This window comes from Struthio camelus, chromosome 5, assembly GCF_040807025.1.
Source record: "Struthio camelus isolate bStrCam1 chromosome 5, bStrCam1.hap1, whole genome shotgun sequence".
NCBI classification, from domain to species: Eukaryota; Metazoa; Chordata; class Aves; order Struthioniformes; family Struthionidae; genus Struthio; species Struthio camelus.
Genome location: NC_090946.1, coordinates 43,552,268 through 43,577,579, shown reverse-complemented (window position 1 = coordinate 43,577,579; position 25,312 = coordinate 43,552,268). Strand labels below are relative to the sequence as shown.

At 41.6% G+C, this 25,312-nt stretch overlaps 1 protein-coding gene across 9 annotated transcripts in view; it reads right to left on the bottom strand.

Annotated features, from left to right (window-relative positions):
• The window catches only part of DPF3 (double PHD fingers 3), a 180,367-nt gene extending 173,063 nt beyond the window's left edge, over nt 1–7,304 (bottom strand). For all 9 annotated transcript variants that reach the window (XR_011141489.1, XR_011141491.1, XR_011141490.1 and 6 more), the window contains exon 1: nt 7,229–7,304. Coding sequence is in view for 5 of the 9 variants with exons in the window: in XM_068946092.1 (XP_068802193.1) it covers nt 7,229–7,260 (32 nt within the window). In the remaining 4 variants the exon portion in view is untranslated. The remainder of the gene's footprint in view (nt 1–7,228) is intronic.
• Between the last annotated feature and the right edge of the window lie 18,008 nt (nt 7,305–25,312).

The window sequence follows — 25,312 nt, the reverse complement described above, 5'->3', positions numbered from 1 at the left end:
GACTTTTGAGACCTACAAGGCAGGAACCATTAAGCCATGTATGTGTAAAGAATCCAGCACAATGTCTTATCTGAGGCCTCCAGGAACTGTTTAAATAATAACTTAATGATTGCCCCAACCAGGCTGCTCTTTATGTAAAAGAGCCAAAATGAGGGAGGATCTGGCAGAATTTGGCAGGGGAAGACACTATAAATTACAGGGGGTTCCTTTCCTTTGCATACTTAGATTTCATATGCATGTTAGAGTTCACATTTTATGTTCATTTATAAAATTATCAGAAAGCATGGACAACATTTTCAGATAAATATGAGGACTGATGCAACTAACAGTGTTGTATGAATGGAGAGATGATCCTCACTCAGGTTGGATCAGTTCTTTCACAAGGGAAAGTTCTTTCTTCCTCCATTTTAAATGACACTTCCAGCCTTTCTCACCAGAAGAATAACATCGATGTAGTCAGTGTCCCCATCAGTACCTGAGCCGGGGACTTTCTCCCAGCTGCAGCGCAGCAGAATGCAAATCAATGACTCAGGATTTGGCAAGCACATGCTGCTGATCACAGCCACCCAGTGCACACTCATCAGTACCCATCCTTGCCCTGCTCTTGCTGCTCCAGTGACTCCCTGGAAAGCCTGCCCTCAGACAGCGCTGGGGAGCCAGCAAAACCTCCCATGCAGCTGGAATTGCAAGTCCCTGACCACACCCAGCTCAGGCAGGTAACCTGAAAACTGAGACGCATGCCGACATACTCCTGCTGTTCCCATGCTGGAGGAGATGGCCGTGTGAGAAGGATATTTGCCAGCAACCATTGAGATACTGCATTATTCTTTTTTGAGACATCTGCTGAGAGTCTGTGGTTAAAATATGCTCTGCTGGGAAATAAACCATATATAACAATTTAAAAATGTGTTATATTTCTAATAATTTAGGCTACTATAAGTAAATCAGAACTGTAAATATTCACTATTCAAGCACCCTCTTATGCTGTTTATGTGTTACATATCACTCAGTTTAGACAGCGAAAGTAGACTGGACAGTTTCTCTTCTCTTTTGAAAGGAAAATCACTTTCTGCTTCTCACACACTAGTCCAGTGTATTTAGGTTTGCTTCACAAACTGCAGAGAAGTCTTTAAAAAATAAAAAGAAGCACTTCCACCTGAAAAAAATTGTAAAAAAAAAAAAAAAGAGAGAGAGAGAGGGTTTTAAAGTATGCTCTCTGCTAGATCATATTTAGTGAGATTGCTTTCCTTAAAAGAAACAAAACAACCCTAAAATTGGGCCCTATGCTAAAGAAGCAATTAACACAACTGAGTCTGTGCATGCTGGGCAAAACTTCCAGGCAAAGACAAAAGAACAGTACAGTCCTAACGAAGCCCTGAGAACAGGCCTTAAGCAATGTTGCCTTGGTGCTGCTTCTTTGTACGTGGGAGTATGTCACCCGAACCAGGGACTCCTCAGATCAGAGGTCTGTCTGTCCAAGGGAAAAAAAAACTCAGCTTCCAAAACAGATTTCTTCTTCTCCTTCAAGTCCTCAGGGATAAACAATGCAGGGATGGTTCTTGCTCAAGGCAACATCACATACAGACAACACAGGGATGAGCCCAGAATAAATACCAAGATAGTAAAATTGATCTACCAAGCAAAGAAATTCAGCTCTGACAGGAAAGACAATCCAGAGTAAGAAAACATCAGTCCCAGCAAAAGGCAATACTAAAATACACGTTATTTCCAGACAATGGACACCTTGGGATGTCTCATTTCTGGATACCAGAGATATGGCCGACTGTCATGAATTACAAAAAGCAGATATTCAAGCTGGACAAAGTCTGGTTTTTAGAGCAACCTCAGAATACAACACTTCTGGTTTTAAGAAAGCAGGCTGTACAGAGGCTGAGCCATGTTGCCTTTACTATAGTTCACCATGACTCCAACTGAAGACAGAACCATGTTTTACTTTGTGTTCTGGACTTCTGCATGGTCTGGGTAACTTATTCCCATTTGGATATTGTGACATTAGGATCCCAGTCCACTGGATATGTGCTTGCCTTGAAATTATTCCACCCTCAAAAAGATCAAGTCTTTGGGCCTTTGTAGTCACCTTATATCCCATCTGAGTTAGTTCAATATTACTTTCACACACCATAAATAATAGGTTTTAAAGCTTTTTTTCTGTGACATTTTTATGGCACAAGCTCCATCCATCCATACCAGACAGACTGTGAAAGGCTAGAACACCAACAAAACAAGATCACAAAAGCACTACAGTAGACAACTAATCATGCACAAGTTACTCAGGCACCCGGACAAAACACTGTAACTAGTAACATATCATTTATCAGACACCCCCATATTCAAACCAGCATATCCTCAGGTCTTTGTATCTTGGCTCTCCCTCAAGACAACTTTGGGTTTTATGCCCACGTTTCCCTGTATACATACAGCAATATTCATCCACTATTTTCTCTGAAGGCTGGTGTGAGGTATGGAAAGAAAGAGTTGCCATGCTGACAACAGTTTTGGCCTGAAATATATAGCGTTTTGGCCCATTTATGTTTTTAAGTGACTTCAGCACCACACTGGACACTTCACAGGGATTTTGATAAACGATTTAATGAATCCAACAACCCTATTAAACAGAAGAAAATTCCCTTTTGTAAAGCCACATTAAAATCACCTCTGCATCGCTTGTAAGCACTGAACTGGCAACCTGACTGTCCATCTATTTTATTGCTTCCACCTGCTGGAAGAGGCACTGTGCATTATACTTTCACTTTAACATTAAAAATCAGCAACCAGACGCTTATGCTACAGCATCCAAAAAAAATCTGTCTTCATCAGCACTTAATCACAATTTGGGGTTGATTCAAGGAAGGATAATAGGATATGGAACCTTTCAGCCTGAGTCCCCAGCTTGAATTGAAGCTGAGTTATCACTGATGAAAGACTCTTCCCAGCCAAGAACCCACAATCCACACTGCTCTGCTGCCTACATGAAAGAGGGATGTGACTGCACACCATTTCTTCGCTAACAGGTGTCTCACGCCATAGAATTGATCATAACAAGAATGGCTACCTGGCAGCACAGGTACCAGAGGTGGCTCTCATGGCAAATTTTTCTGAGAAAGTACAGCAACTGGAAAACCAACCATTGCTGTGTGTTTGCAGGAGAAATGCAGATACAGAACAGGCCTGGTAGGGTTTACAAGGTCAGCTCTAGCGCTGCACGCACATTGCATTGATCTGGTCCCCAAACACCTGGCTGGGAATAAGTGTCTCTAACCACACCAAAGTTGTCCAACAATATTGTCAGTAAATAAGTGACTTAGCCTAGCAATTGAGACTCAGTTAGCCCTTTTGTCCCAGAGGCAGTCTTAAGCAAAAGAAAGGGAAAGCACCAGCATTGCTACTCAGAGGCCAAGCTACCCAAAGGCAACAGCTCTGCTTGTGAACGTTCAGGCAGAGAGTTACCATGTGAGGGAATCTCACATGCAAAAAAGGCAATAGCCTAACATATGTTCAAGTTAATATGTTTAACTGACAATCTGAAATAAAAGTCAGCTGCAGGAGTAAAGACAGAGAAGGGGTGGGGGAATCAGCTCTTCTGCTAGATAAGACTTTGTAAATTACAAGATCTTAATTACATTAAATGCATTATGGTACCATATGCACATCACTAATGAGGCAGAGATGGAGGAAATGTGACTAAATGCTAGGACTGGCAGTTGAATTGCTGAATTCTAGACTTGGTCTTTGAATTAGAAAGTTTCTAACCACTTTGTCTTAGTTTAGCCATCCATTCAACAAAGGCAATAATCCTTTCTGCACAGAGGTGTTGAGAGGTTTAATTAATTCATGTTTACAAAGTCCATTGAGATTTCTGACTGACATTTTAAGTCATTCACAAAACTTTTTAACTGTATTTGTTTCCTTTACTGCATTGCTCAAATCTCTCTATATTAAGATATCCAAAGGAGAAGATGAAAAGTAAAACTATGGGGATAGGTACACAGGCTCCTGGAAAAAACAACCCAACAAACCTAATGCTTCAAAGCTACTGCTGTACCATCGGAGGTATTTGAATATTGCCTTTTTTTTTTTAAATAGACCAAGAAGAACGTGTTTATCCAGACACCTGCTGCCTTTCCCTTGCGGATCTGATAAATCTCTGATATTTTTGCCCTTAGCACCATGTTGGTAAACAACAAGGTATTAAATGGCAGAAATAATGGGCAGTTGTGTCAGATTGATTGGATCGCCAGAAGAAGTGAACGGGAGATGAGCAAAGGGATGAAAGCACCAAAAGAGATTCAGCTAGTGAGAAAAGAGATATGCAGCAAAAGAGGCAAGTTGAATGTAAGGAGTTGTTGGTCATTAATAAGGGACTCCACAGACTGAGCTTACTCAATGTAATGCATTCCCACGGAGGCTCAGATACACTGGAATACATTATCCCGGGAGGACTAGTCTAGCATGAACAAGGCAACATATGTGTCCAAGTGCCTGAGAGAAGCTGAATATTGGACACACTTAAATGCACAAGCACACACAGGGAGCAGCACGATACCTGAGCTGGGATTTTGCAGTCTCTACATTGTCCCCCATCTCAGAGCAAAACCTTTGTGTGGCCAGTTTCTGTAGGGGGCGTCTGTGGGTCTTGAGATATAATCAAAACGCAGACAGAGGAAATGCAAATGTCATTCAGCTCCCTTTCATTGTCAGGAAGGACACATGAGGATAAAATACTGTGCACTGCATCTTTTCCCCTATTATGTGTCCTACTGCTTTTGTCCTAATTTATCCCATGCATAATTTATTTACATGTGTATTGTTTCCCGATCAGCAACTTTAAAGAATAAATGAAAATTATAAAATGTTTTATTAAACAAGTTGTTAATAAAAAATGCAGATGGTGTCAGACAGCCCGTACCAATTCTGCTTCCTCTACACAGCATTAGTACTTTAAAAAGCACGTAGAGAAAAAACGACCCCAGCACTTGATGTCTATTGTTTCCTCCTCTCACACTCCAGGGGTAAGGGGAGGGAAAGGGAGCTAATTATAAAAGGCCTAATCCTGCTCCCTCCGACTTTAGCAGCAGCGGGATCAGGCCCCCCATTCCTTTAAGCGCAAGCACGCGTTTGTCAGGATCCCTCCTCTCCGGAGGCATACTGCGGCTGCTCGGAGCGACGCTCACAGGGATGAGAAGTGCAAACCGCCGCGAAGTCCGCCGGCGGGGCCGGGCCGGGCCGGGCCGGGCCGGGCGCCCGGCGCGCTCCCCGGCTGCGCCCCGCTCCCGCGCCGACGCTCCTTCCAGGGAGCTCCCAGCATCTCACCGCCCTCCCCCAAAGGCAGGCAAGCCCGGTCTTCCTCACTGCTTGTAATATTTACACAGTCTCATAAACGTACGTGGCATTTTACAGCCCAGGTGAGAAATTGTACGTTATGGCTCCGAATATTGCTTTCGTGCAGTTTAAGTTCCCAGCAATGAGCGGGAGTAATCTGCCCTGGGTCTGAGCAACGCACGGCGGGGGAAAGGACATGGTGAGAAGTTGCTCTCGCGGCAGAAGTATTAAGCGTGCCGTCAAATGGGTGGCACGTCGTCTGCTCCGTGCAGTTTTCAAAGCATGTTCAGATCCCCCTCTCCGCCGAAGATACACGGACTGCTTTGATAAACCTTCTGACAGCTGCGCTCCCCTCTTCCCGCAGATTTTTATAAGGCGCTATAGAAAGGTTGGGTAAACGAAAGCAAAGGTTTTCCTCCAGGATGGAGCAGGAGAAATGATAAACCTGTCAGCACCCCCTTTCAGCTCGAGGCTTTCCTTCCCTCCAGATTGCAGAGAGAGCGGCAAGAATCCCTGGAAAAACCGTCAAGTGTTTTTCCAACTCCAGCCGGAGAGAGTTGAGTCGAGGGGGGAAAAAGAGAGAGAGAGAGAGAGAGCGCGAAAGAAAAGAAAAGAAAAGGAGAAAAACGTCGCAGCCCTAATTTCATCCCTGAAAACTCAAACGTATAAAAACACCCGCTCAGTGCAGCCAGAAAGTGCAAACGAAGCGTCACTGCCAGGTACTCTGCTTTCTTGCTTTATTAGCAAGAGCGCTGCCCCCGTTAGCAGAAAAGTCGTTTTAAAAAGGTTAAAGCAGCTCCTCTCCCCACATACAGTGCCAAATCCCACTCTCCCTAATGCCTTGAGGGATTAACGGTGTGTGCTGCAGACCATAAGGAAAATAAAGGACGGGATCCAGAAGACAACTGGCTCCCGCGTTCTTCCTCTTAAATCGGCCTGAATTCGAGATCCGAAACCCTAGAATATTTCTGTAGCAGAAGCACCTGCCCCCTCCCTTACACCCGCACTCTCTCTATTTCCTCAGCAAACAGTTGGCCAAATTCTGTCCGTGCAGACCTTGGCTGTGTGTGCCCACCCTCAAGATGGAAACATAATCAACTCTCTTTGCCACTTTTAAAAGCGAAAGCCTGTCATATGCAAAATAGATCTCCGGACTTCCTGCCCCAAATTAACCACCAGTAATCCCGAGTCATTCATTTAACGTGTCTGTCTCTCCCCCTCTTCCTATCGCTCTCCCTCGCGCGCGCACACACACACAAATCTAATGTAATTGCAATGCCCCTGCTGCCCTGCTTTCACACGGTCCGTGCAACCCCTTTGCCACTGAGCTAAGAAGCGATGTGGCCGATTCGTTCCCCCTCTTTAAGTCAGCCCAACTCTGGAAAGATTTGCGAAAGAAAACTCCGAATTACGGTCGGAGCGCCGAGAAGCCGAGGATTAAGCGCACTGTTTCCGAGCCCGATCCGTCCCCCATCGGACACCGGAGTGGCAGCGGGACGAGCGAGCCCGGACGCCAGGCGCAAGACTCTGTCAAGTGCATGCAACCCCCTCGGCGGTCCTTCGGGATCTTGCCGTTTCCAAGATTCACGCGGTTCCGAAAGCTGCAAAGAGCCCCAACGCCATCCTCCCCTCCAGACCGTGCATCTCTCCGTCTCCCAGACAGCCAATTAAGCAGAACGCAAATGTAACATTTTTCTCGATAATTTCAGCACAAGACATTTATGTGTGTTGCACAAAAAGGAGAGTAGCTCCGAAAGAAAGGAGGGCGGGAGGAGAGATCAGCTGGGAGACTGGAGGCACCTGGCTCTGGCTGGCAGCAAGCATCGGAAAGGCGCCTTTTTTCATATTTAAACCACGCGGAATATGTACATTTTTGATTCCTACTTACGCTTTCAGGGGGTTGTGAATGACAGTCGCCATTTTGCTACAATGTAACAGAATATTGTGTCTCGGAGTTCTAAAGGTTCGCTCAGGGGAAGCGGCCAGCCAATCAGCGGACGGGATACCGGCGCGCCGCCCAATCCCGTCTCGCAGGCGGAGCCAGGGCTCTGCTAGTTATTAGGGGAGCTGTCAAAGCCCAGAGGTCACTCCCTTTCTGTGGAACTGGAAGCGAGCAGGTCTTAAAGGGGCAGCGCACACCCAAGGGGCTGTCACCACACCGAATTAGATTAAGAGGACGAGGGTGGGGGGGAGGACGACACTTTTGCAGTTATTTGGCTCTTTCTTTAAGGAAATCAAGCGGAGAGAGAAGTGTGGGAGGGAAAGCTCGGCTCATTCATTGTCTTTTTGCACTGCCGACGCTGCCTTTCGGTTCCCAAACGGCATGCCCCCTTATTCACGTGCAAAGGTTGGATGCATGCCATTTTAGCAGGAAAACAAATTACATGTGTGCTGACATTTGCTGCCGCATTAGATTCTCAAGCTTTTTCTTGCTATTCCCAGTTAGTTTCCCTTTCTTTCAAGCCGTTCTCCTCTTCAGGTTTCTGGGAGCTGCCGGCGCCCGCCGCGACTCCAGGGCAGCCCCCCCGTCCCCCTCCCCCTCCCCCAGGAATTTCTCAATGTCAGTCATCCAGCTCCTGCAGTCAGTGCACTGGTTACATAATGCACAGTGGCCGAACCCACTGCCTGCTTGTTTTCTCTTTCTCCCACAAAGCAACTTCTGAAGTGATCGGCTGGTTTAGCGTGTTGAGACCTGGTCCTCCGATCTTTCGGCAGAAAGAAAAGGAGGAGGAAGAGCTTTAATCCACGTTTTATAGGACGTTTACTTGCACAGTAAAAGAGCAATTCGGAGGCAGGACTTCTGGAATAGACAGGGTGTAGTTAGAGTCCATTCCTGGGGAAGCAGCGAACTCCAGGAAGTCTGCGCTTACCTGCAACTCATTAAAGGAGCTTGCAAATGAATTATGTAGCACAACCTAAGTGATTTAAGAAGTACCAATCCTGATTCCACTGAAACTCAGAGGCAAATCCAATGAAGTTCATGAAATTATACCAGCATTAATTTGGTATAAACAAGCGCAGAATCAGACTAAGAAGTTTTCCTCTTACCTGTAAGCTTTGTCATGTAATACTTCTCTCTCTCTCTCTCTCTCTCTCAAAGGTCTTGCTTCCCTTCAGGCTTCCTAAAAAAAAAAAAAAAAAAAAAAAGCACAAGCCTGATTCTCCATTCTTTGCATTTATATAATCAGAGGAAACTCAACTAAAGACAGTTAAAACACACTGCTGCAAAAACAGTATAAGAAAGAAGAATAAAGAACCAAGTTTATTCAGAACTTACTGAATAAAAGAATGGAAGTACCTGTGCTTGTGGGGTATTCAGGTGTTAACAGAATTGGAAATAGCAATCTGTCTAGCTAAGGGCTGAATTTAGGAAGACCAAGGATACCAAAACCTGTCTTTTGTTTATCAAAATAAAACTTTCTAGTAAGGAGGCAGAAGAGAAAAAAAAGGGAGATGGAGAACAGAAAGATAAGTAGATGATGAGAGACAGAGAAGAGGGGAAAAGAGCGATGCATCAGTTTCCCATTCATTATGGATACATCAGAAGTTTTGAAAAGTTAAATCTTTCCAACACATTGCCTACTCTGGCTGTTAGGTCAACCTAACTGCTGTGCCAAGTTTATATCCCTGGAGGGAATCATCTCTTCCATCAAAGCAATCTAAGCCATTTGGTTACAAACACTGCTTAGCAGAAATAAGCTTTCTGTAAGCTGGAGAGTTGCCAAGATATTGAGATATATCCCAAAACACAGTTCTGGGAAGCAATCTTTAAGAATGTTTCCATTATCATATTACATTATGTTATTTAATATAGTAGTAGCCCAAGTGACATTGAATGTGACTACAGATACTCCTGTTTAGTACTCTCACACTGTTCACAGGAAAAGCTAACCACAAACTGCCAAGTTTTTGTAAAAATACAGTTGATGTACACACCAGAAAGAAATGAACAGGTTAGTGCGCACTTGAACTAGTGACCCTGGATGTCCTCATTTCTTAATATTACATCCCACAGCCCAGACTGCTGACAGAAATTCTCCCCTAGTCTAAATATTAGGAAACAGTGCTTCACAGTACACTACACAGTGGCAGGTATGAATTACTGCTATAGCCAGGGATTTGTTCAGATACAATTTAAAGAACAGGTACCACAAAAGTAATGATCATATGCAAGAACTAGACTGGAGAAAAAGCATGTAGCAAACCGCTTTAACTATTTGTGCAAAGAATTTATCACGCTCTTTTGGCTACCTCATGTCCACACTGATACTAATCAGTCTCCAGGATTTGTATGTGTGGCCCTGAGAACCTTCAGAAAACGACAACTGTATTTATATGAACTTAGACCACAAAGTGCCTATCTTTGCCTAAAGACCTATATCACATCCCACTACCATGAGGATTGCTCGTTTCACTTTCCTCATTGTCCTGCTATTCACCTGGTGGTAAACATCAACCACATTTTAGCATTTGGTCTAGAATGGGCAATATTTATTTGTGGAATGACAGTTATGCTGCTCACAAAAGAAAAAATAGTCTGGAACGTAGTGAGAACTGGAGGCAGATCTGAGCTACTGAGAGAAGGCAGTGCCACAATTCAGCCAAGCTCTAGAAAGCCCTGATATACTCTAGTGTAAAATGGTGACATTTTTAGAGAATTAGAAAAAAGCTGTTTGAGATCATTTTTAGAAGTTTAATGAGTCCCTCTGGTCCTGTTCACTTGGATATATAGGCCCATTTCTGCTCTGCAGGCAAAGAGCTCTTGGTGCAGCTTGGCAAGGAGCGTATTACAAAGATGGGATTAAAACACGCTCATGCTCCCTTGCTGCTCCCTATTCAGACATTGGGCCTTTATCAGCCACCAGCAACTGCAGCAAATAGTGAAAACAGCCATAGACGGTGGACGGTTGATACTTTTTCTCCTAGTCAGATCCCATATTACTGGCCAGGAGCAGTGGTCAGTAGTACTACCTTGTTCAGAGGAATCTCTAGGAAGCCTAAGGACAAAGCTGCCGTAGCAGAACAGCAGGAAGACTGACATGTGATAACTAAGGCATGAGGCTTTGCTCATCTATCTATATTACTTTCACATAGAGTGCTTCATGTAGAATTCTACAACATTTAGGTTACTGTTTTAGCTGTAAAAAAGGCATGCAAATAAGGAGCACTGAGTGGCATTTTGTTTGTGATGACCTACATAACTTATTCACATAGTCACTCTTTGTGAGTAAGGGGCGCATCAAAAAACCTATGCTAATAAAACTTTTATACCACACCATGGCAGGCTCCATTTTCATATACACACCATTCCATCAACCACTGATCATTTATAAACTAAATTTTTAGGTTCCTTTTTATTCTGGTTTTAGGCTACTCTAAGTCACTAATCAATACTGTTACTGTTGACTTACATCGCACATGAGCCGAACACATCTGAAACACACCCAGTTACATATACACTAAGCTCCGAGCTTTGGATTTTTACATTCCTAGGTAGCTGCTGATAGTTTTATTCAGACCCAGCTGAAGCATACCAAGGAGGCTACAGGAAAATAAAAATGCTGTTAAAATATTAAGCACTAGAAATTTAGGTGGGCATACTTTTAATGAAAGGTTCCCAACTGTTTGGGCAGGCAACATTTAAATTTTAAAAGGAAAGGTAGATTTTGACATAAAACTATTACATAAAAATCTATGGCATTAACACAAAGCCTAAACATTCAGGCTCTAAGGGGCTAGAGAGAACAAGGATTTTGAAGGTGGAATCCACACCCTCATATCAGGTCTGATATACGGATCTGCAGTTTGTCTCTACCCAAGTAAAAGAAAAACAATGTAGTTTCTTTCCATTGTATTGGAAAGTGTCATGTGTCATGGATCATACTGCTACCCTTCTGATCCACCCCTATTGAAAACATTGTTATGGTCTACATAATGCAAGTGCATTGCTATTTTCTGTGAGGTGTGAAAAACGTTGCTGCTCACCCTGCAAAGCCTTATTTTCACTGAGGACCCTTGTCTGTGAAGGGGTTTTACCCTGTATGTATAGTCTCATGCTTTCCCTTTTGTCTTGTTAACTTTTAACATACAATTGTGTTTTCTAGAGGGAGGAAAGATTAGATTTTTACTTTCACTCCACTCTTGTGAATTGGAAAGTGAAACAAACTACACACTGACACGCCAGCAACTTGTCTAATTCTGCAATGGAAGAAAATACAAAATAAATAGTTGTAAGTCTACCAGAAGTCACATGCTTTTTGAGCTTTAATATCCCCAGATATGTCTAGTAATATGCAATTGTATTTTGTTCAAACATATTAATATTCAAAGGACCAGATTCAGATAAGGCGTAAGTATGACTACACGCTCTGTGACAGAAGCTCTCCTATCTTTGGGTTAGAGCAAAACAGGGCCTCACATCCACAGATATCATGCAGTAGATTCGAAATCTTAACCCCTTTTTATTTATTTAAAGCTTTGCAGGCATCTCTCATGCACTGCTTCTCGTCAGCCTGCCTCCTCATTTTCTTTGATCTTTACCAATAGTTGGGTTCACTGAAAGAGGAGGGAAAGATATCAGAGTGTCAAAGTTACACACTCAACACCAGCCGTCTACAGACACATTACCAAAAATCTTATGCAGTCAGCATAACAAAGATAACTATGGAGCTACGCAGGGTATAAATTGGTGTCACTGATTCATTCTTTGCAATTTTGGGAATTGCATTCCTAAAAGGTGACCTGAATTTTTATTAATTTTCCTTTAGCAAAATTCCCCTCTATAGCAACAATTTTTGGGTGCCTTCAGGCTATCTTGATTTCAGGCCTGATTCTTACTTCAAAGTCTTAATTTTGTATTTGCCATTTAATTTGCAATTGCATTACACCAGAATTACATCTATGCTGGGGTCTAGACTCAAGCCCCTTTATTTTCAAATGGAATGTTCAGATAAAAAAAGTATATTCTAATACTAAAGATGAATCTCTACTGCTAAGACATACATTCAGACCTTGATCTAAAATTCTCAGAAGTCTGGGGAGATAGAATCGTTTCAGGTTCCAGGTTCTGGTTTAAATCTGTCTTCACTTTAATCAAGTGCTGAAAATCAGTGATATTTAGAGCGGTTGCTAGAAAATTCTTTATGTTACTATGGATTTTTCTTACAATTCCCTCAACAATAGAAAACAACCTTAAGAACAAACCGCCTCAAAAAGAGGACACAAAACTTTATGGTAGCCACTGCAGTGGTGTAGTAGTAGAGATAGGAATCTAACAGTACAGACAGACATGCTCTCAAGAACATACATATGCCAGCTGTTGCTGTCCTCTCCATGAGGCCAATCATTATTATAATGCAGATGGGATAAAACTACAGGGATACAGAGGTGTTATCCTGAATTATCTGAGATACTGCTCTAACACTTCCTGTCTCTACCTACTCCTTGCACGGGATAAGAAAGAGTTTCTAAGGTCCCTTGAATCTTAGAGGGCACAGATGGTATGTATTAGGACATGCTTCTGTGGACAGAGGCAGGCTGGCCAGCTCTCCAAACTACTGCTAAACCTGTTGGATCCAGATGCTAGATATCTGTTCCTATGTGAATGTACCCTAGAGTGGCTTGTAAGGTAGATAGTCTGATATGACTCTCATAAGAAGTTCCTCATCATCACTGTAGATGAAGTCTGGGGGTTTTAACCACGTTTAAAAACAGATTTCAAATGTGGCCTAAGAGTACTATAACATGACTTCCTCTAGCCCATGCTAATCAATCTTCTCTCTAATAAGTACACATTATAATTATTATGATTCTAAGACAAGTTTAACATTTGGATCGAGCATAATGAATTGCAATAGCACTCTATCTTAAAAAAAAATTAACAACTGAGAAAAACATGAACTGCCATATTCATTCAAAGAAAGAGTTAATTCTGAATTTTGCTGTTGATTTAAATCGCTTCACCTTTACTTCATCACTGACAGGATCACCTCAGAGAAAGGAAGGAGTACTACACTGTGACTATACACTGACTCCACTATGGGGAATTTTTTTAATACAGTAGGCAGAGGTGAGGTACGTAGACATGGCTTGAAAGTAACAACTTATTTTCTTTCAGTAGTCCCTTGTTTATAAAATGTATTTCATTACTTCTGTAGCACATCCAGAAGTTACACAGTTTACAATAAAACCAGTCTTTTTTTTAATTCTATTGAAAATTAAATTCAGCTAGAAATTCTCTCCACTGTTAATATTTTAGTTTAATATTTTGTGAAATAATTTCAAAATTTTCATTTCAAAATAAATGTATTTAGTAACATCTTCAATGCTTTCACTCCTCTCTTCCATATAAATACAAACAAATGACTGTGCTGTGCCTTTTAACTTTTTCCTTTCCTTCTGTTTTTCAAACACTTTCAAAACAATTCATCACTTTCAAAACAATATGGAAAAGTTTAAAAAGTACAAAAATAAGATTAATCTTGCTATTCTATAACTTAAAATATCTCCTACTTTTACAAAGTTCAGAGTAAGAAAAATAAAAATCAGTGAGGTGGTTGAAGTGGAAAGGAAAAAAAAAACTAAACAGCAGTTTGGAGTGAGTAAGGGGATACAAAGGCACTAGCTCATTTTATTGCACTGATTGGCCAAACAGCAGAGGAAAATGCAAGAAAGGGGGAAATAGGATGACTTTTGTTCAGTTATGTTTTAAATTCAACTACATAGAAACAGCTTTAAAAGTTTCATAAAACTGTTTTTTCCATTTTCCATTTTCCATTCATCTTTACTTTGGTAGAGGAGGCAAATAACAGAAAGGCACTGACTGACTGCCTAAAATACCAATATAGGTCAAGCCTAACTTTAAAAGCTGGCAGAACTCAAAGGACATGTGCTGCACTGGTACAGCATAAAACTGGTTCTGGCAATTTATCAGAGTAAGTTACTCCAGTCTAAGTCAAAGTGGAGCCAACCATGACTGACTTGCCCCCAGTTCTCCTCAACAATTTCTACCTGTGGAGCTAATTTGATAAGAATTTCCCTAATCCACAAAGGCTCTCAAGCCAGGTCTTGAGAATTTTGCTGACATTCCTTAACTGAGATAGCTGCACTGGTATTCCTATGTAAAGCATTTTACATAGGAATAACTTTGCCAAGAGTGGACCACACTTCTTGGTTTCATTTGTTTTGTTTTGTTTTTCTCTGAGGGCAGAGTAGCTTTGCTGTCAGGACACCTTCTTCTGAAGGCAGAAGCCACCTGTCTTGAAAGCACTACCACACAACTCTTGCCCCAGCCACTCTCCTAGCACATCCAAGCCTTGTGTCAAATCTTCTACAGAAGCTAAGGCTTTTGCTTAAGTTGACAGGCCTTTGCTGACGCTGTTACTCTGTGCTGCCTCAACAGAAAGTACCTAAGAGGAACTTGTCAAAGTCTATTACGAAATCGTGAGTGAAGAAAAAGGCTGATGGGATACTGCTTGATACTAGGCGCATATTTTTGCTGTTAACCATGCTGCTTATTTGGCTATTTCTAGGACTATCCTGTAGAGTCCTTATGTAACTCCAGGAAAGCCTGCCTAGAACAGGATTTACTAGGCACGTGTACAGGTCCAGATTTTCACCTTTCATGTGTATTGTTACTATGGGCCTACTGATTTCAGTGAAACTATGGCTCCTGAAGCACACTAATATCCAAGAGAGTAGGTTTAGATAGACATCATCCCAGAACTGCAGATAATAGTTGTTAACAGTGAGCTCAAGCTTCCTAATCGGTATGGCCAAGAATCACACATTTTTTCCCCTACATTACTAAAAGTAGCATTCAGATATACTACATATTTAATCCAACCTCAGCTCTCAGACAGGAAGGATAAAAATGATTGTTACCCAAGAGCCCAGAGTAGAATACAAGTGCAAACAAAATATCATCACATAAAGCTTACACTCTCTATCCTGCCAACTGTGCCATATGCAGAAAATCCAAGTTCCCTACCTTACTATTCCTTTCAGGATCTGCTTGCATTCTGTCTGGCTTTAAAGGTGAAGAGCCAGCTAAAAGCATTCCAGCCTCTGTATCTGAAAAGAAGGCATCAGCATCTTCAACACTAGAAAAACGCCCAGCAAATATTATATTATATTACTATATATATGAGGATACCTCAGAATATTTAGAATGTCTTCGAACCTGCACTGCTCGGGAGTCATCAAGCACTACAGTTTTTTACCTTAGGAAAACATTGTAGAAATAGGGGTAAAGACCAGTCACCTAAGTACAGTGTCTTATATATGTTGAATTCTGCACTCACTTGCAAAACACTAAGGATTTGCCCATCTCACACACAGCAGAATGCTCCCGCCCATCTGGTGGCTATGGCTAAAGCCCTTAGGAAATATGATCCAAGGGCATTAAAACAACTTTGATAGAATAAAAACATTTACAAAGAACAATATTGCAGCTGTGCTGCAATGCTCCAGCTTGGACAAAGTAGTATCATTTATCAAATTATTTTCTTAGTGAAGATCCTCCTTGCCTGGCTCCTGCAGGCATCAGCATCTCACTACAAACAAATGGAAGGAACCCAGCTTCAGGAATTCTGTGCAGACAGTGGCCACATGATTAAGCCTTAAGATTGCACCTTACCCACTTCACAACTGTTCAGAAATAGTATCAACAAGCATAACTGACCTGCATTCTTTACCACTCCCCTTTAGCTCTGAAATAGCTTCTTGCTCTCTTCTAACGATTGGCTGGTTCTTCTCTGAATTCTTTTTATTAAAACCTTTTCGCTCCCTACATAGTAATAATTTCTTCCAGCAAACAGGACCTTCTACTCTCATCATTCTTTCAGACAGAAGCATTGGCCAAATCCATTTAGGGAGAAGGGGAAGGATAGCACAGAACGATCCGAAATGTAGTTGCATTTGCTGTGGGTGAGAGGTGCTTATTACTTAAGATCACTCTCATATCAGACAAGCGATGGATTCCCTTAATCTATTTATATACTTGGAATAATTCACTAGCTAACACTTTTCCCAGCTAAAAAAATGCCCATCTCCTGAAATGGATTCAAACTTCTGGAGCACCGAGGTTACACAACAAGGGTCAGTATGCAACGCACAGTGCCAGAGACATGCAGCTGTTTCCCTCACTCACACTCCCTCCTTCTAATTATTGAATATGAGGATCCCACTTGTATTCCAGATACAAATGTAAGCATGTTATATTCCAAAGGAGCTTGGCACTTTTCCAAACTGCAGTCCTAGGGGCATCTAAGCCTGGCCTACTTGTTAGTCTAGCATCAGGAATGCTGGGACAATAGATGTTCATTTTGCAGTTACTGCCTATTGAGGGGGGAAAAAAGATTTACATATATACATATGCACACTTTAACCCATAAGCCCGGAAAAAACAGCAAAGCGTTGTTTCCAAGCCATGTTCTTGCACAAATATCCCAGTCCATCTACTTAATGGGCCTTCCTAAAGTTTATGGGAAGACCTATGCTGTTTTCAAAAATCGTATCAAGAAAACAAGGCTCCGGTCCAGCAAGACACTAACGCATTTATCTGTATATAATCATTGAGGCCATTCATTTGCTAAAGGTGAACTACACTGCTAAATACTTGTGGAAACCAGACTGGGAAGAGAAGCAACATATTGATCACAGATAACAGATAGTACTGGGGCGAGACAGCACTGCAGAATAATTTAGGAAGCAATGGCTGCTAAGGCTGGGATATTTCAAAGAAAGAGTTCTAGAATCAGAGCAGGATTATATAGTTAATGCAGAGTCACTAGGAACTAAGCACCTGCAACTACAGGACACTTATGAAGCATGAAGCACGCATTAAGCAGACTGAAATATCTGAGTGCTGCAATATAGCTGTGTAAGCCAAGATTCATACAAAGGACTCTATGCCTAGTATGTCCTGTTAGGTGACTCTGGGAGTTATTGGAATCAGGTGCCTAGTTTTAGTCTCCTTGAGGCTGAATGTTTGGGCTACAGATATTAAAAAAACAAACGAATCAACCTGCTAGCCAGATTCTGTTCCCATTTGTAAAACGCAATTCTAACCTGGCTTGGCTTGGTTCTGTTAAAGTTGGCTTCAACTTTGTCCAACATTGTCAGTCAAATCCTGTACCTACTGCCACTAAGATTTATTCTTCATTTACAGTGGTGTAAACTAAAATAGAATCTCATCTATGTTTAAATAGGAGTTTTAAAAGGTATATAGACTGTAGCAAAAAATTTCTCTCCAAACTTTTCATATGCTGCTTTCACAAAGCCATCCCAGCAGAGAAATTGGGGCTGTCTAAAGTCAGAGTTGAGAGTTAAAAGTCCTGACCTAAGAAGAATTAGCATTTATTTATATCCAGGAATGCACAATTTGGCCCATATAAGGTATTTCTTTATGAAAGCATGACCCTAATAAAAATACTCTGAAAGAAATCAGCTAACAGCAGTAATCGTATGCACATAATTCTTCTACCATATTACATAGCAATTGCTTAATTTATCTGCTAACTCCCCAAGCAGACGACACATAAGTGGGTGTGGCAGAACTAAAACTTGGTGTGGATTACGCACAGTAAACATCTACGGGCGTGATTCATTTAAGGTCACGGAAAACCCTCTACTGAATATTCCTCCCTCTGGTATTCCACGTTACCACCCACTGCCTGGGCTCACCTGGAGCGGCCGGGCGCTGCCAGGCCGGGGGCAGCGGCGGCAGCGGCCCCGGGCCGGGGGGCGGCGGCGGCGGCGCGGCCTGGCGCTGCGCCGCCCCCTAGCGGCGGGCGAGGGGCGAGCCCGAGCCGCCGCGCCGCCCTGCGCGGCACCGCGCGGCCGCTGGCGGCGCGCAGCGAGGCGGCAGCGCGTCTCCCCTCGCAGAGGTAGCAGGGGACAGCAGGTCTTAAGGGAAGCTCTTCCTTATGAAATTTACCAAGCAAAACAAATAAATAAATAAATAAAAATAAAGAGCACGCCCTGGCACAGCAGAAGTCCCTTTCAACTGCAGCAAGTACAATATCCTTCACTTCTTGTCCTAAACTGCAGAGAGTACAGCTTGCTCAGCACCATCTCAGAACGGCAGATACAGGTGAAGCCACTTCTTTGTGTTCACACGGTTATTAACACAAATTTGTACTGATGAATTCACATGCACACACACTCGCAGGAAACATTTCCTCCCTGGTTGAACATTACCTTCTTTATGCTACAGGACATATGCCTACAGGGATTATAGGTGGCACAATCAGCACTGCCAGCAGTTGAAACTGCAGCTTCTTCTGACTGTTTTCTAACACAGAGTTTTAGCGCACTAATCAAACAGCATTTCACCAATCAAAGAATTCCCTTACAGAAGGGTGGGTTTGGGATTTTTCTTTTGTTTTGTTTTGAAGGGGGAGGGGAAGGGAAAGGTCAGAGGGGAAAACAGAGGGGACAAAGTGTTTTTGAAAGCTTTCACATGAACAATTGCAACAGTGAGAGTGAACAAAACATCTTAAAATAAAATAAATGATAAGGTTGAGTAGACTGTATGCCTTCATGTAAAGTTTTGAAATTCAGAACAATCAGTGAATCTGGTATCAAGTATATTTCTTTAGAACTTCTCTGTGGAAAAGCCACTCATAACTGACTAAGCCACTGAAAAGCACTTTCAGCAGCTTGTTGGGATATGGCAACTAAAGTCCCCAAGATTCCATCTGTATTTTTTACAGTAATCATCCCTTGTCCAGAAATTACTGTTACATCACATCCCAGCACTAAAAGGAACAAGATTAGTTCTCTTCCGCTTTCCGTATTTTCTCTGCTAATGTACAAGGGGAGGCAGGACAGAAGAGAAAACAGCAGGAGAGAGTACCCTGCCATGCAATGGAAAATTATATTACAATGCATCCACATAAAGAAGCTGAACTAAAACTCCAAAGAAAACCTTTGTTCTGGCATCTCCTAAGTTTTGAGGGCTTGACTTTGCAACCTTAACGCTACTCTTTTTTTTTAATTTTTCATTTTGTTTTTGTTGTTGTTGCAAAGGACTATCATATACCATTCTGCTTTTTTTCCAAACATCAAATACATATACTAGGACAAAGAGGTTACATTCCAAGATTTCCATTTTGACCATTCTTTGTATACACACACGCACACACACACACTCCCTCTCTCGCACTTGGGCATGCACATGCAAGCATGAACACAGATCTATGGAGTCTCGTTTAATCTTTGAAGTCAGGCTGGAAGCCTTGGGACAATCTCGCAACTACATCTGAAAACATAACTTTTAAAAATCAGTGCTATATATACACACCAATTTTTCTTTTTACTTTGCTTTACTAGTATAGAGATATTTCTTGAAAATCAGTTTTAAGTGTTTTATCTGCTTCTGCTCTTTTCACTTCAAATCATAATTCTGCTTGTAATGCTTTAATTATTCATATAGCAGACAAGTCTGATTTTATAGGGATGATGATGATGCTTCAGGTGAAGACAAAACAGAATGATCAGAGGAACACCTACACAGAAAGTAATGCCTTCATGCCAAAAATTTTAGTTGGGAAAAAAATCTGGTAAGAGAAAGATAAAAAACATACAATATGTACGAAGCATTGTTTATATAAAGTTCAATATTTTTCACCACACTAGATCTTTACAGAAAGATTAAGCATCAATAGCTGGGATCACTCAGAATTTATTATGCACATCTATCAAATAACGTGGGACTTAACTAATCATACCCTTTAACGCTGAAGAAGCATACAAGCCGTTTACTTAGCTAAAGGCTTATATCACAAATAAGCCAGTTACAGTATTTAAAACAGCAATTTATCATAAATATGAGAAACTCACTCAAAAGTTTATGATTCCAAAAAATAGTCCAAAACAAAATCAGCAATATCAGCCAGTGGAAACACTTGATGATGCAAACCTAGAATTTCAAGATCAGACCATTTCTTGTTTTAAGAGTCTATACATTACAGTACTGTTTCTGTTTGTCAAAGTTAAAGCCGGTTTCAAGCTTATTATGGGCAGATCTTTCTTAAAGCTGAAACGTCAGTATTTTTTCAGACAAAAAAAAAAAAATCCTACTTTGAGATGAGGTCCACCTCCAAGGACAAGGGCTAAAGAAAACATCAGCCCAAGCAGTTGTCTCCGAAAGAGCAGAGAAACTCTTTAACAGCTAAACATCCAAAGTCCATCCACTTAGCCCAACTTTTGTTTAAGTGGACATAACTTGAAGGATGGCCCTGTGAAAAGGATACAGTGATGAAACTATGTTTTCAGTCACTGGCCTTGACATTAACATCCCTAGCATTTTGGAAATTGGGCAGGATACTTCTGTTGTCATATTAATACAGCGCAAATTCCCACTCTTCCTTTCAACCCTCCCAATTCTACACACCATATCCAACTCTAGACGGATGGCAGAGTAGGACGTCTTAGCCTGACAATAAACCAGGAGTAATGCCTAATCCAGACCACTGTTCATGAACAGAGACGTGCATGTGAAGAGCCCCCTACAGGCAAGCAGGCAGTGCAGCAGGCTGAAATAAAATGTAATGGAAAAAGCCAAATAAATGAAGTCTTATAATTTGCCCGTCAACATCATGAGGAATATTAAAGGATGCAGTCAAGTTGCTACACCCACATTCACTTAGGTAGTCACAAGTCTGATCCAAATTACCAAAATGTGTAGCCTGTACATTACTCTGATATTTTAAGTCAATGTTTTGTTTTGTCTCAGCAAGACGATCCAAAGGAAGAGGTGCGATTTGTGTCTGCCTCAGGAGATTCCAGCATTCTCAGTCAAGAAATAAACTTCCAGAATTTGGCACCTAATCCAAATTCCATAAAAATAATTTGACAGACTTAAACAGGCTTTGCATCAGATCTATCAGGGTGTGTCTCCCTACTCCATGGCCAGTCTTGCCTACTTTCCAGCTCCATGTGACACATAGCAAATCTGGGGCTGATCTGGGGCTGTCTGCAGCTTGTTTGGCTGGCCAGCCAAACAAACTGGGCCAAATTAGCCCAAAAAAACTAAACAAGCCAAATGCCACGTTTACTGTAAGCTTTACAGGTGAACAAAGCTGCACACAACTCTGCACCAGAAAGGAGCTTCCGGGCCATCAAACAGGATTTATTATCCCAGGCATTGTTCCATGCAGGCATAACAATATCACTTCTAGTTCTGGAGCCAGAGTGGCTGATGCTAACTTTTTAGGTCTCCTGTCATGGCACACACCTGCATGGTTCACATTTCCCATGGAAAAACTACCAATGTACAGACTCATCAATAACTTGGCCAGTGTACCCCACAGAATTGAAAACAGACAGATGGGAGGAGTGAGGACACAGATGACTCTCAAAATATTTTTCCTTACTTTTCTTCCACTTAACATTCATATTAATCAGAGGAAGAAACTCATCAAAACATTTGACTTGCAATTTGCTACCAAAGAAAGGGTCATTCCCCCCCTACACAGACACACAAGCTCCACTCCCCATTTCACAGGGCTGAGCCTGATTCTGTACTCCTGTCTGCATGAATGGATGTAATTGCCTCTGAGGAATGCCACTTAACACTGGTATTCCTCCTAGAAGGAAATTTTAAAAGACCATCTTTTCAGGCCAGGAATACTTATCTGTTGGATCTAGTATACACGCAGAGCTACACTGCATAAAGACATCCATCTGCTATTTTAATTTTATCTGGAACCTATGGGAGCAATTTCACATAGCTGGTTTATTGTAATACAGCCCCCTTCCCCTTATGTTACTTCTCTCACAAAAGTTCTCCTAGACCTTGACCTTACACACACTCTTCGATCATCTGCATTTTCCTTTTCTTTCAGACTTGGCACTCTGAAGAGAGGTGATAAAACATGTTCAGTATTCAAGGGGAGGATGTTCCACCAGCTGACATTGTTGCACTGTCTGTTAGCTTCAGAAAAGAAGGTATGTTTTATAGAGGAAGCAGCTAAACGCTGCTAGTCAACTTGCACTCAACTGTTGCCTGGGTAGGGGGAAGAAAAAAAAAAACAAATCAATTCCATCTTCTTGGGTAATTAACACAGCTTAAACCCCATGTCCTGGTAGCCTCTAGAAACCATTTCATACAGAGTGCTCTGTCATCCTTCTTGATTTCCCACAAAGTTATAGTATGCAACTTGTATTATCCTACAGCCAGTTACTTCAGCTATTCTTCTCTCCTTGAGACTTGGACAGCTTTCCTGCTCCCAATTAGAAAGTGCTTTGCTCAGGGAAATGATAGCTCAACCAGGTCTATAAACCATTTCCCTATATCTTATCTCCTCTTTCGATTTCCACCCAATTAAGCTGAGAGCTAAAGTTTTTTTGGAACTGCAAAATAATATATTACATCTTGTATATGAAAGACAATTACTGTTTCAGTTCCACAAAGCAGAGATGCAGTGTCAGTTGTCTGCAGACTTTTGAAAACCCTTTGTAGACTATCACTGTCTGCAGTCTTTTTTTTTAATTCAGTGATTGACTTAATATTTCTTTCTAGACCTCAGAACAGTTCATTGCTTCCCTGTAAACGTTGTATATCTTGGTCTAAAAAAAAAAAAAAAAACCTTTTTATTTCATTTTTTCCAGAGGTACACAAGAAGTGGCAGATCATAAGCCATGCAGAAAGTTAATTTTATTAGCTTGTAAACCCAGGACAGATCCTGCAATATCACCCCATAAGCAGACTTCTGCAGCTAGACACATGCACTGAAATAGAGGCTGATGGCTACACTGAGAATTAGGACTGACCACAGTTTGCTGTTCCTCGCTTCTAACCAGTGCCCAGAGGAGAAGCAGTCTGCAGACCAGGCCCTTGAGTGGCTTCATGAAGCAGAGCATCTATGGAGCAGGCTATGAGACATAAAACAGGCACTCTAGTAGACTGAAGCCAATGCCAAGATCAATGCTAAATATCAGTGCATACATGCAGTTAGGATGACCAAAGGCACAGCGATCTAAGAATAAAATTTAAGACTGCAGCCACAATCATAGCTCTGGAAGTATTCAGAACATGAAACAGCATGCAAACAGTAATCAAGACAAAAGCAGAGGATATACAACGATATGAGATTAAACATCTGCAGATTTATACTTTTAACTCCCTTTTAAGCCACCCGAGAGCCACCAAACAAATTGCACATACCCTCTACAGAATGTACTTGATATATGAAAAGACACTGCTTTCCCATGGTAACCTTCCCTCCTCCCACCCTTCTTCCTTCAGGATGTACTCCTAAAAGGCCTCAAAAGAAACACACTCTTGATATTTTACATTTAAATGACAGGAAACCTCCCACATCAGCCCACATATACTGGGCTGAGCTTCCTCCTCCTCCTGTCCTGCTCTGGCTGAGAGAGGATTTAGAAGTGAGAATTCTTATCTTATAAACCTTCCATCTCCTTTTCTTTCAAAAAAAAGAACACTTGAAACAGGAAATTCCAGCACACGTCTTCAAAGACAACATAAGTCGGGGGGGGGGGGGGGCGAGGGGATAGGAGAGAGACAAAGAAAGTAAGTCTTGTACCCTTTTGTAAAAGCACCATTTGAATGGTATGTTACATCTACAGAGCACAATGCACACAGGAGAACTGAGCTAGCTCACGGTCCTGAAGAACACTGTGTTCATTTACTGGGCATTTCTGAGAACCATATGCACATGATTACCATGCTTTCTGTACTCAGGTCTTACAAATTACTTTCCTTAGGATGTGAGATATGGATTGAGATATAGGATACAGATTTTGAGAAAGGAGGTGTTACTAGCCATGTGACACAGTTTCTCCACTTAAAAAGTTGCTATTAACTTTAAGGATTCACTGTTGCTTTCTGAAAGTGGGACACTGATCTCTAGATGGATATTTCTGTAGAAGGGTTTTTTCTGTATCATCATTGGTGCCTACACCTGTTCAAAGCTTTATATATCTAATATGAAGTAACCTAATAAACAAGATAAAACCTATGGATCTATGTCACCAGTTTTTCCTCCAGCATGACAAATCAACCTTCAGAGCCCTAACATCCATTATTGCTGTGGAAAGGCCAAACGAACAGATCTCTGTACAAAAGCAAAACCTCATAACCAAAGCAGACAAGAGAGAAGATGAAGCAGCACATAAGATTTTGATCCTAAAAGAAAATACTTCCTTGGAGATACTGACCAGTTCTTTTCACTGGAACTGTTTTTAAATACCAAGCTAGAAATCAGTCTTGTAATTGCAAGCACTTTGCGTATTAGAGATCCATAAGCTGAACAAATGAGTCTGGAGGAAAAAGCTGCCAGTTGCCACTACTCTAAGGCAGACATTATTTACACCAGGAATTTAACCTTCCATTGCAGATCCCAGTTTTTCCCCTGTGAAAAGGCAGGACAGCAGTATTCACCACAGGTTTCTTCAATGACCACCCTGTCACGATATTCCACTCCACATTGCCTCTGCAAGGAATATAAGGTCCACCTCCAGTTCTGTGTTCTAGCAGTGTAGAACTCATTACCAACTCCACCTGTTTGAGAAATGACTTCACCACCTGCACATGTGACCTTTTACCCAATTGATATTTCATAAAAAGCACTGAAATTATTAACAAAGAGGTCAGACAGACATCAAAGCGACAGACATCAAACCTGGACTGCGCAGGACAGCACCACAGGACACAAGACAAAGCATAGCCACTTCTGTCCTCAAAAACATATGCGAACTTCATGCTCTCAAATTAGCATTCTCACCATCCATACAAAGAAAAATGTGGTAATGAAACCCAGGCTTTGTAGGCTGAGATATGTCCACGTGTAGGTGTGTATACACATACACATGTATATATTTACACTCACATAAAATACACCTTCAGCAGGAGGTATGTTTATTGTTGCATTATTTAAAATTCTTGGAATGGACCCACAAACAAAGGTAAGAGAAGTAAAAAAGAAGAAAGACATTTTAAAAT